The sequence below is a fragment of the Gekko japonicus genome, unplaced genomic scaffold (assembly GCF_001447785.1).
Source record: "Gekko japonicus isolate JY-2015 unplaced genomic scaffold, Gekko_japonicus_V1.1 scaffold2757, whole genome shotgun sequence".
Lineage (NCBI taxonomy): Eukaryota > Metazoa > Chordata > Lepidosauria > Squamata > Gekkonidae > Gekko > Gekko japonicus.
In genome coordinates this window covers 176,085-188,433 of record NW_015173758.1, presented here as the reverse complement: position 1 = coordinate 188,433, position 12,349 = coordinate 176,085, and the positions used below count along the sequence as shown (strand labels likewise).

The following is a 12,349-nucleotide window of genomic DNA, read 5'->3' as shown; positions in this document are numbered from 1 at the left end:
GGAAGAGACCACTGAGTTCTCTAAACTTTTGGTGGACTCTTTGCGCCCTCTACTGGACCAGATGACTAACATCAGCAGCTGACAACTCTAAATCAGAACTTTGCAACTCAGCAGCTCCAACTGTCTGAAACTACAAAAAACCCAGAGCAAACAGTTGAGAAAGTAAAGGAAATAGGTAAACAGTTGAGAAAGTAAAGGAAACTCTAAAAAAGTCAAGAAAAAGCTGCAAATGCTGGAAAGGAAGCAAGCTTCGAAAGAATCTCAACTTTTACAACTGCAAATGGAGAAAGCTAACCTAGTCCTCCGGTTCCAAGGGGTCCCTGAAGTAAAAGACGAGAATCTAAAACAACTTTTGAGAGATGTATTAGCTCAAGTTACAGATTTAAAAGCGGAATACCATATAAACGAAATGGATGTGGTCTATAGGGCCTATTCCATTTACATCAAGAAAAATAATCTGCCTGGGGAGACAGTGGTTAGATTCTTCAAGAGACACGTGAGGGATTCTATCCTGAAAGCAACTACAGGAACACCTCTGAAAATTGGAGGCAACACCATCAGGATTTTAAAAGACATTCCATTTGAAATAAGGAAGAAGAGGAAGAAGTATAAAGACTTAATCCTGTTTTTACAAACAAAGAGCATTTCCTACAGATGGTTAACCCCTGAAGTCGTCATTTTCAAACTGCAGGACAAAAAAGAAAAAATTGACTCTGTTTCCAAAGCGCGTGAGTTCCTGAGATTGCAACTGGGAGAACCAGCTGAGGACGCTAAAGAAGAAGATGGCAGCAAAACTAGTGGTGAACTGGACTCTGTGCCTTCCGACGAGGATTCTGCTTCAGAAATGGGGGTGGCTGCCCCTAAACGAGAATACCAATTGAGGATTAGAAAAGATAAAGCAAAGTGAAGGCTGAAGGACTTTGAATGGTGCCTTAAAGCATGTGATATAAATGATGCTCTGGGGGGTTGTCTTTAAACAGTTAAAATGCTTAAAAAGATAAATATTTTAGCTTAATCGACTATGTTCAACGTAATGCAAGCATTTTAGACTAACACTTATATAAGCTGATGTAATGATCTCCTGTACTTGGGGTTTTAGTTAGTAGTGGTTTTCTTTCCTTTCTCCTTAGATGTAGATGTTCCCTCCCTATTTTTTCGTTGTAGTTTGTAGTTTATAGAAAATGCAATAAAAATCACCTGGGGGGGGGGGAATTCTGCTTGAAACAAAGTATTTTAGTGCTCACCAGCCTGCAAATTTATCATTTATAGCAGGGACGTTTGATTTATTTTGCCATTCCCATTCTTGTCAAACAGTACAGCTGCATGTCCTCAAACATTTAACTATAAAGCCATTTCTAATCACAGAAGCATCTGCTTCTGTTTACTTAACTTTGGGAAAAACTTTGAAAAAATGCATATTGTAATAAAAATGTCTGTTCTCTGTTCTCTAAATTTACAATTGTGAGGCTGAAGAGCCTTTGATATTCTAGTACTCACCAACAATTCTCCCAGCTTTGTCATGTTTCACCCCTAACTCCTCTTCTTCTTGTCTCCACAAATTTATTAACAGATTTGCTGCTGTTTGCTCTTTTTTCCCTCTCCAGACATTGATATGAGAAGCAGCTTTAGGATTGTCACAAAATTCAACGAGTATCCCAAGAATTTGGTTACAAACATTCCTTTGGTTCAACTTTACAGAAGGTTAAAATGAGGAGAGAATTGTGAAATATTACAATTTGTCAAGAAATTTTACGTTCATAATTAGTGTGAGAAAATGCAAGCTCTGAACACCCCAGAGGGTAAAATTCAGAGATAAAGATGGATCTCCCCCATCATGGGTCAACTGCTTTGCATACACATAGAGCACTCCCTAATAAATACATGGATCAGAAAGCTCTAAATCGTATTGTCATAGTCGAAATTTGCAGGCTGCTTCTGCGAACAGTCTGTATAGAGACTGCAATTTTTGCATTTTGTTTGTACATGATCCTGCTTCTTAGGCCCCCATTCTCCTCAATCTGTATAAGGCTACTATTTAGAATGCTTACAGGCAGGGTCTTGTTTGATGGAAGTGAAGAACTGTACAATGCTGCTGCTGACCAAAGAGTGGCAGTCCTCAAACAAAGAAATTTCAAAGGGAAATTACAGTACAAGATTGCTGCACTGGAGTAAATTGACAAGTCTGCATCCTTTACAACACCTTTCCCACCTTCTGACTAGGGTCAAAGGACTCAGATCTCCACTTCTGTCCTACTGTGTCTGATGAAGGGAACTTTGACTCTCGAGAGCTTGTACCCTGAAACTCTTGTAGGTCCCTAAGGTGCTGCTGGACTCAAATACTATTTCCTCAAGATATCACTCTTGTTGGGAGGATCCTGTATCATCACAGTGAAATGTTACATTTTGCACCTGGGATAACTGGATCTCTCTTTCTCAGTGCATTCACAGCCTTTGGAAATGCAGTGTCGTTTTGCAAGCATCATAGGTACACATTAGATATAGTGATGTAATTCCTAACGTGCAGTATCACAACAATGGATATATAACTGAAACCTTGAATCCTGAGAAGAGCCAATGACAAAATATTATTCATACATTTAGTACAGCTCATATTCCAAATGATAATACTCACCACCAGTAAATCCAAGAGGAGGAAAAGACCCTCCTTTTCAAGAAAATAGTCCTCTAAAATGGTACAGCCCATGACACAGCACCTTAAATAAAGAGTTCAGCTTCCACTCAAAAATCATTTAAATGCATAATTTAAATATATTGTAAAAGGAGGGGGAAGTACACAAAACACATATTTTTCTGTCTACGTTTTGAAGTCGGCATTATAGAAGTTTTCTATCATTTTATTTTCTAAATTTTTGTTTTATATAATACCTAAGTATTTTAGTGTATGCTCAGGAAGTGCTCTGGCTGACACTAAAAATGCAATTATAGCCTTCTAAGCCCATTGATTTCAGTGGACTTAGAAGGGTGTAACTTTGCTTAGGATGGCGCTGTATGTTATCATGTCTTGAACTGGTGAACACTTGGCTTCAGAATTTCAATCCTCTTTTCTATTACAACAAAAAGTGTTGCTGTCTAACGAACATATTTCATTCACTGTAGGATCATTTAACAAGGGAATCAATATCTGAATAATCAAAAATGGAAGATGTATATCAACTATAGTATGCAAATAGTTGGATATATTTTTATTTTATTGCAAGGATCTATATATGGCTTTAGTAAAGCAATGTAAATACTTGACACATCTTTGCACTAAAAAGAACTTTGCCTTTTTGAAGTTGTGACAGATACATATCTTCTGGGTTCTTTGATAATGGATCATACTTCCAGGACTGGAAAAAAATTATACAAAGCGGTACCATGGGATGAGACAGTAAGAACAGTTTTGCTTCAACAGTACTGAGTTGGCCTACATGTTTATATGTTTCAAGTCTCGTGGGCTTGTATTGTAGAGGCTTGGTGGCTAAAAGTCTACTAGAGAATCTCTGACTTGCAATCTTTTGTGAAAGACTAAATAATATACCTTTATTTATTTATTTAGTATTTTATCTAACAGTATGATAACAGGATAATAGGAGCTGCGGTGGCTCAAGTGGTTAAGACGCTGAACTGCAGGCTGTGGAAGGTCAGTAGTTCAGCAGTTCGAGACCCGGGTGCAGCATGATGGAGTGAGCTCCCATCTCTAGTTCCAGCTCCTGGCAACCTAGCAGTTCGAAAGCAAGAAATTGCAAGTAGATAAATAGGTACCACTTCGGTGGGAAGGTAACAGTGTTCCGTGCGCCTTGGCGTTTAGTCATGCTGGCCACATGACCACGGAAGCGTCTTCGGACAGCGCTGGCTCTTCGGCTTTGAAATGGAGATGTGCACCATAACCCTAGAGTCGGATTCGACTGGCTTTCGAGCAAGGGAACCTTTACCTTTATGATAACAGTGCACTGGTTGAGCTTTTCTGCAGTAATAAGTGCATACATTTTTTACTTTTGGGGAGACTTATCTTGGATTTAGATATATGCACTTGATTTTTGTCCAAGGTGTCTTTCTACAGTTTCACCACAATGAAATTTACTTAGGAAACTTGGTCAGTAAAGTTTAGTCACCCATATTTGTGAGCTTCACCAGGCATACAATGACTAAGTGAACATGCTGAACCCAGTCACACAATCAGTGGCTATAAAACAAAAGGTGAATGTTGCAAAGTGACCATTCTGATCCCCAGTTACAAAGTGGCAAAAATCAAGAGATGTGAGCTCATTCACAGAATAAAGATGGTTTTGAAGGAAGAAGTATTTATTTGTTGATAAAAACAAAAAAAAAATTAAATAAGCCAGCGTCTATATTGTTATCATTTTTCAGGTTTGCAGTTGAATGGCTAGAACAGATATTTAAAAGTTTGTAAAGAAGAATGCCATCACATTACAAATGGCCAAGTTCAGCTGAGAGTATGTGACTGGCTCAAGGTTACCCAGTGAGCTTCCACGCAGTGCAGGGATTCAGACCTGCGTTTAGCAGATCCTAATCTGACACTCCAACTGCTACACCACACCGGCATTGTACATTTAGTTCTCTCCCACTCTGTTCAACATCCTCTTTAACAGAAAATGGTAGTAGCCCATTTCAATACTTTCCCATAATTTTTTTCAACATATATATTTTTAAATTGTTGTATTTACCATAAACAGTCTAAGGTGCTAAAGAGGAGACGATTATGACCCAGTCCACCATAGAATTTCTTTGCATCCAACTTCATAAATGGAATAAGTGTATCCACACCTTCCCATCCTAAGAGTTCCTGTATGATGAGTCAAATCCGATTAATTTGGAAGAACATAATAATAATAATAATAATAATAATAATAATAATAATAATAATAATGCACCAAGTTACATTATAATCATTATCATCGTCACAGTCATTTGTTTTTGGTTTTTATTGAACTGAGACTCAAGGCCAAGTTAAATGTTACACCCATGATGTGAAAAAGAGTCTTAGCTCTGCTAGTCTTGAAGTATATTGAGCTCCCTTAAAACAAACAGTCTTTACAGAAGCAAGCAAGCAAGCAAGATTTGAAAAGTATAAAGCACAGGCTCACCTTTCCTGCCTTTCCCCACACTTTCACAAAGGGGAGAATTTGGGCATGTCAGATTCACAGTGGTCGTTCCTTGCCAAAGGGAAGAAGTTGTGCCCTTGCTGTGGGCTTGGCTTTTATATCTTTTGAGTATTATCTCATAAACAGCCACTTTTCTGCCACTCCCAACCACTGAGAGATATTAGCCACTTGTGAGATAACAGAAGATTTTAAGGAAGCAGAGCACATGATCCACAGAAGGAAAACTATAAACAAAACGTTTACATGAGAATGTCTCATGTTTGAATGATAAGGTGAGAACACAAACCTTTCTATGAGGATCATTTTCACAAAGGGTTGACAAGATAAGTAAAATATCAGTCTGAATTTCCAACACAATTGCTTCTTCTTTGTAATTTTTTGCTGTATACTGTAAGGTGCCTAGTAGAATATACAAGCAGATGATATAAACTTTTATTCACTAGAAAAAAAGTTAGTTTTACAGAGTTTGGTCAAAGTCCACAGAACTAGCTTACGTGCATGTAGGGCTTTGACATACTCAGTGTTTGCCCCCCACCAGTGCCTTGCAAGCTGCCCCCCTCCCCAAGTGTCAAAACATACCTGGTGTGGAAATAAAAATTATTTAGAATGTCAAAAGCTCTTCAATGTATGGGGTTACTTGGATTGTAGCTGACTGGTGGAATGAGGCCCTAGAGCAGGAGTGTCAAACATGTGGCCCAGGGGCCAGATCAGGCCCCCGGAGGGCTTCTATCAGGCCCGCAGTGGAACTGGCTGTCTTCTGCTTCTTCTTCCAGTTATGCTGCTGCTGCTGTGTCATCGTAGGTTTGCAGCTTACAAGATACACACCTGAACAGCATACTCAAGATTGCAACAGCACAGACATTTTGGTGCAATAATTCAGAGCAAGAAGTGTCAGTTATCAGACACTGTTAAATAAACAAAATATTGCAAGAGTGCTAATGTTTTAAGCACGCTTAGAGCTATCTGCTCAGGTCAAGTAACTTAGATAGTGAGTTAGGATTTGTTTTGTTCTCTGTACACTCCCTTTTCCCCTACTGGTTTGTTTTATCTTTTTATTGCCTTTATAATAAACTTGTTTTTATAAATTGGATTGAGTCACTGACCCATGTACCATGCCTTCGGTACCAGTTAGAGCTTAAGAACCACAAGTTGTTAATTTTCCTTTGTCACTACTGTGCTGGTTGGAACGACCCTGGTTTAAAGAAATATTGCCTGGAGTCTCTGAGGCAGCCCTGAGAGAGAGAGGTAGCACAGAGACAGAAGGGCGGGGTCGTGACATGGGGGAGTGGAGGTTATTTGGCTGTTTTATTCTCAGGCCTGCAAAGTGAGCTACAATGGACTTGAACAAGGCAGAACTGAACAGGATAAAAAGACACAGAACAAGAATCTAAGTATGGAGAAATTAAAAGTTCCATTGATCCAATACTCCAATCAATCAGAATTAGATATCATAAAATTAACAGCTAGTCAGAATTAACACCCCCCCCCCCATTGCCTTTGTAACTACATCTTTGTTACAGGCTGGTGGTTCACCTTTAGTAGCCTTGAGTTTTGTGAGGGGATGGCCATCAGGTTGCTCCCAAGAGAATATTCCTCTCTCTCATGCTTGTTAGCAGCTCTTATATTCAAAGCCTGGTTTGTTTTCTCTCACCACTAGATGCCAGGTGCGAGATGGCCTGGCACAACTCACTGTTTGGGATAGCTTCATTAATGATTTCTTGACTGGTAGCCAGGACTTAGGACAGAAGATGCTTACTTTTAGCTATGTATCTTGCCTCAGATTCTGGAAAGCTTCGCTATATGTGTGTGTGTTTAAGATCCAGCGGATGGGAGCTTAGCCTGCTGTTTCTGTAAGCTACATCGTTGCTTACTAAAATCTCCTTGTAAGCAAACTTGGAGCTCCTGGCCAGAGCCCCAAACAGTGGTGTAGTTGGCGGGATCCCACAAGAACCAATATGCTGAGACTCTGAGGGAAGGAGGGTAGGGAGGCTGCATTGGAAAGTCAGCTCCTCGGCTAGCCCCAGCAGGGCATGTGGGGTTCAGTCATAAACCATTTGAGGGGGAGGCTGCATTGGAGAGTCACCTCCCCAGCTGCCCCCAGCAGGACATGCGGGGCTTAGTTACAAAATATTTGGCGGTCCTGAGTGGACTGGTGGCTTGGTCAGAAGTGGAGAAAAACTGCACCCCAGCTGATTTGGCAGCTGCCGTAGAGAAGAAGCAGAGTGCTGGTCAGCTGACGGGGCTTCTAGTCACAGGTCTAAGAACAGCTGTGCAGAGGGAATTAGAATGGAGGGAGAAAGCACAAAAATTAGAAGTAGAACTTGGGAATGAAAGAGATTTGTGAGTGCTGGCGAGCTCTCTGAAGAGAAAAGCCCGCCAGAAAATGGTCAGGAGGAATGCATCCATGGTAGATACATTGCAGACTATGGCCCCGGTCACACGGGCAGGAAACTGCGGGGGGGGGGGGGAGGGGGGGAGTAGTTTGCCCCGGGGCAAACTAACGCGTGGTAAAGAGATCAGACCTCCCGTTGAGGTACTGTGGAGGTTCCGTGGGAAGGGAGAGGTGCTGATCGCAAGACAATCCCGCGTGCAAAAAAGAAGCGCGCGGTGCGGCAAACTGGATGGTTTTTTGTGTGTGTACACCGCGACTGCGCATGCTCCGTTGGGTGCTTGTGCGCATCCATGGAGACGTGGGGGGGGAAAAAAACTTTTTCGCAAGGGGACATGGGTGGGCGCCGGATGCCTCCGGAAACGCGATCAGACGCCTGCCCTTGCCCCGCAGTTTCCGGAAACTAGTACCTCCGAGGTACTAGTTTTTTGCTGCGTGTTTTCGGCGGGAAGCCTCAGTTGAGCCACGGAAGTGCTACGCTTCCCAGATGTGCCGGTGAGATCGCGCCCGGAAACTCCGCCTGTCTTCTATCGCTCTAGCGTGGCTAATGCTCCGTGTGACCGCAGCCATAGAAAGATAATACCAGCCAGGAGCTGACTGCATCACAATAGCAGTAGCAGAAGAGAAGCGAGTCTATTCTCACCTGGCTGGTTTGACTCTGGGACAAGGGGAGAGATACAGTCCAATTGATGGGGGAAGAAATGCTGAAGCTGAGTGGATTTACCATTCAACCTGCTCTGAGAAAGTTTCTATGAATGGCTGCCTTCATTGAGGGCATATATATGCTAATACATTGCATCATAAACACAATGCTCCAGGCATGGCCTGATTCTATGGAGGGAGATGCTGCACGTGGATCCCCTACTCCTGAGGAGGAAGAAACTGGAAAGGAAAAGGGCGGAGGGAATTCCAAACCTACTCAGAACTGTTTGCATCCTGATTTTGTCTCACCCTCCTGGCTGGATAGAGTGGACTCACCCTGAACCCCTTTGACGGAAAAGTCGGTTCCTCACCGGAGTCCGGGTACAGAGGGCTGTGGGGTGGGGAATTGATGACATTTTCTTTTTGCAGGAGCCTATATCATGGACTGAGCTAAAAAGTATTTAATTCAGGCAAGCCTTGCATCGATGACACCAAGAAGATAGCCTTATCGTCAGAGGAAATTGCAGCTGTTCCAGCATAGGGAATTCAGGGCCTTAAAATCAGACCATGCCCTGGAGAAGGGGAGGCCAAGGGGCCCAACCTATTTGAATCCTTCCCAGACTAAGTGGGTTCAATTATTTTGCAGGAGTGCTCCTGAGTGGACCATCCATGCAAGTTCTGAAAATAAAGCTGATGTATGAACAAGCTTCAGAGCTGCCTATATTTTCATCCTTGTAGAATTGCTTTTTGTAGTTCTTGTGCCTTGTGGACTGTCTTTGGTTATTAAAAGTGAAATAATAATAATAATAATAATAATAATAATAATAATAATAATAATAATAATAATAATAATAATAATAATAATAATAATAATAATAATAATAATAATAATAATAATAATAATAATAATAATAATAATAATGTTAAAATAGATTAGTATCGTGGGCCAGCCAGCTACCACCGCCTTAGATGAGGAGGAATCTGAAGAATTGGCCCCACACCGACTGTTATGATTTATCATATTGGATCATGCTTTTAAAGTGTAAACAAAAAGAACACAGATGAGTCTGGAGATATCTTGGACAAAGGAATAGGTTCCCATTTGCCTGGCAAGAATCTGCACTGTTACTGGACATGTTGCAGCAATGTGTATAATGTTGTCTATAAAGGTAAATAGAGTTTATTACAAAAAAATGTCAGGTAGCACTTAAAGACTAACACTTCAGAACATAATAAAAGTGAAATATGGAACAATGAAGGTCAGAAATCCAGGCATAATCAGCTAACAAAGCAAAGCTATACTTTACCCAACAGTTGATTAATTGCTCCCTGATCACAAAGATCAAGATTCACGGCCTCATCACAAAGGGACACAACAGAACTCAATACTCTTAAGCAGTAGCGCATCTGTGAAAGTTTGTTGCCACGACCACCTGTACCATGGAAACTGTTGCCTTGACCAACAAAGGGATCTGTAAACAGACCAAAGCCAAACATCTTTTGCAACACAGTGTATGTTCAAACTCCAGCAACTGGAACACTGTAAAACCTTTTTGCAAAAAAGTGATTTAAAGAATGTTGCACACTTTGATATTTCAAATTTCAAAGGTGAAACTGTGTTAATCTGCTGTAGCAAAGATAACCAAGAATCTTGTGGCATCGTAAAGGCTAACAAATTTATTGTGGAATAAATTAAGAGACACTAAACCCATGAGACACTAAAATATTAAGCACACATTAATTGCATTTTAAGTATTAAAGGAATTATTGTCTCCTTCAATTCAGAAATTTGACACAGTTACACAAATACATTTACAACAGTTAAACAGATAATTCAGTAATTTCTACAGAAGGTACTAAACCTGCACGTTAATTCAGTACAGTTTCTGAATGTGTGTCAAGGAATAGACCTTTGCTTTGTCTCTGAAGCTACCTCTCCAGGTATCTGGGCAAATGATTCTAGCTGTCTTGTGAAAAACACTAAAGTGAATTTTTAAGCAGCTGTGTTTGTAGTTCAGCATCCTTGACACAGCAACCAGAGTTCCCCCTAAGCTGCACTAGGGTGTGCTAGTGAACAGATTTTCCACTCTCAGCACAGAGGCTTTTACCTCAGCGCAGGACTATGGGTCTGCGGGAACAACAGGAGAGCAGCAGGTGAGTTGCCTCTTCTTGATGGCCTTGGGCTGGCAACGTGCTCCTCCATGGCCCCCAACCTCTATCCTTGCCAATGTTCCCTCTAAGCTCCACAGAGTTGTGAACAAAAATTCTACCTCGTGAGTGAAAAAACCTAGTAGCATTAAAGTCATGAGAGAGACTACATTTGATTATCACATAAATTAGTTTTTTAGAGTATTCCCATAACTTTGTAAAAATCTCAGAATGAATTATTTTAAACTATATTTTAAGAATAATTTAAACATTATTAGAGAAAACAGAATCAAGTAAAATTTCATTACAGAAAATGTTGTCCTCTATGGGGGTAGACCAGGCCACTGGAGAACAGGTCTACCCTCCACTGTCCACTATATTGGTAGACCTGGTCTCTGGAGAACCCTTCCCTTTCCATTATATTGGTAGGCCTGACCTCCGAAGAACAGGTTTATCCTCCCCTTTCCACTATATTGGTAGACTGGGCCTCCAGTGAACAGGCCTACCTCCCCCAGTCCACTATATTGGTAGACCTGGCCTTGGACTGTTTCCCTGCACCGAGCGTTAGAAAACATACCAGCACCAGGTGAAAACTATTGCAGTCTACGTTGGGTTTTTTGGGTTTTTTTAGTGAAATATGACAAATTACAGGTCAAGTATAACAGAGGAGGAACAATCACTGTCAGAACCCTGCCTAACCTAACAAACAGGAAGTTGCTTAAATGTTATCAACCTGCCCAAACTACTTATTTATTCAAATATTTATATCCACTTTTCCTGCGACTCAAGGCAGCTTACAAATCATACTGAAAAGCATAACAGGTGTGCAAAAAATAAATAAATCTATTTTCTTCCAGCTGCATTATAGCCTATGGGAACCATTATAGTCTGGCTTTGCTGAGCCGGCTTTGCTGGGAGGGTGGGGTAAAAATCTAATAAATAAATCAAGAAGAATCAATCTGGGGGTATCTGGGGCTCGGGGGCATGCACGTTTTTTAGGTAGAGGCACCAATTTTGTGGCATAGCTGCTGGTGCCTTTTCTCAACCCCCCCCCCCCAAGTTTCAAAAGGATTGGACCAGGGGATCCAATTCTATGGGCCTCAGAAGGATGTGCCCTTATCCTCCATTGTTTTTATGGAGGGGGAAATGCCTTAGTGTGACCAGAAGCTTAAAATCCCTGAGCTGGAGCTAAAATTTTGTGCACCAGCACCCCCAGCACAGCTTAGAGGGAACTCAGTGGTAGGTACTGGCAATGAGGTAATTTGGACCTCAGGTGCTGGACCACACTTCCTAATCAGCATGCAAGGTATAGGAAGGTGCGCTGTAGAATGAGTGACCTTTGTTGGAGTCAAAGAACAGTACCAGTCTCTTTCATCCTAATTGTAAAATGATCCTCTAGTCATCTAGTGGATAATACTGGAGAGCTTTTTGCCAATGTGGAGACTGTTGTTGCAATGAGATGAATCCTACTGGTGATTTATTAGAAAAGAGCATGCTGTTTATTTCTTGATCTGAGAATGCTGCAACACAGGATGCTGTGCTAACTTGACACTGGGAATTCTTGCAGTGTTTTTCAATAAGTCTAGCAAAGGTAGAGAAGCAATAGTAGAGGGGGGCATATATATATAACTTTAGTATAGGAAGAGGACAAAGGCTACTGAGAAATAGACATTCTAATTGCTAGTGCTGAAGAAAAAAAGAACTGTCATGAAACTGTTTATTGTGTTACCAAGCAGAAAGAAAGATATACCTGTCCTTCATGCATGTATAGCAAGATATTACCCTCCCTTTGCAGAGAAGAACCAAGCATCAATTCTTTGGCTAGAGCTCTAGGATCTTCTGGAGATGCCTTCTATATCAGTGCAGAACTCATATGTGGCACTACACACAGAACAGCGCCTTTTCATGACTGAATCAATGGTTCATCATATATCCCAAAATGGGTGAGTGTCCTAACAGTAGCCACCAGAATTGTGCAATAGCTATTAAGAATGTGACAGAGATCCTGTAAAGCACACTGAACAGCAATGGCACTATATAACAC

At 41.1% G+C, this 12,349-nt stretch overlaps 1 protein-coding gene across 1 annotated transcript in view; it reads right to left on the bottom strand.

The window, feature by feature from the left end:
* CFAP69 (cilia and flagella associated protein 69) overlaps positions 1–12,349 on the bottom strand; it is a 57,864-nt gene that overhangs the window by 16,578 nt on the left and 28,937 nt on the right. The window contains exons 13-17 of the mRNA XM_015423503.1: positions 9,465–9,629; positions 5,413–5,525; positions 4,689–4,807; positions 2,633–2,714; positions 1,498–1,690 (exon numbers count right to left, since the gene is read on the bottom strand). Of these exons, the coding sequence (XP_015278989.1) occupies positions 1,498–1,690; positions 2,633–2,714; positions 4,689–4,807; positions 5,413–5,525; positions 9,465–9,629 (672 nt within the window). The remainder of the gene's footprint in view (positions 1–1,497; positions 1,691–2,632; positions 2,715–4,688; positions 4,808–5,412; positions 5,526–9,464; positions 9,630–12,349) is intronic.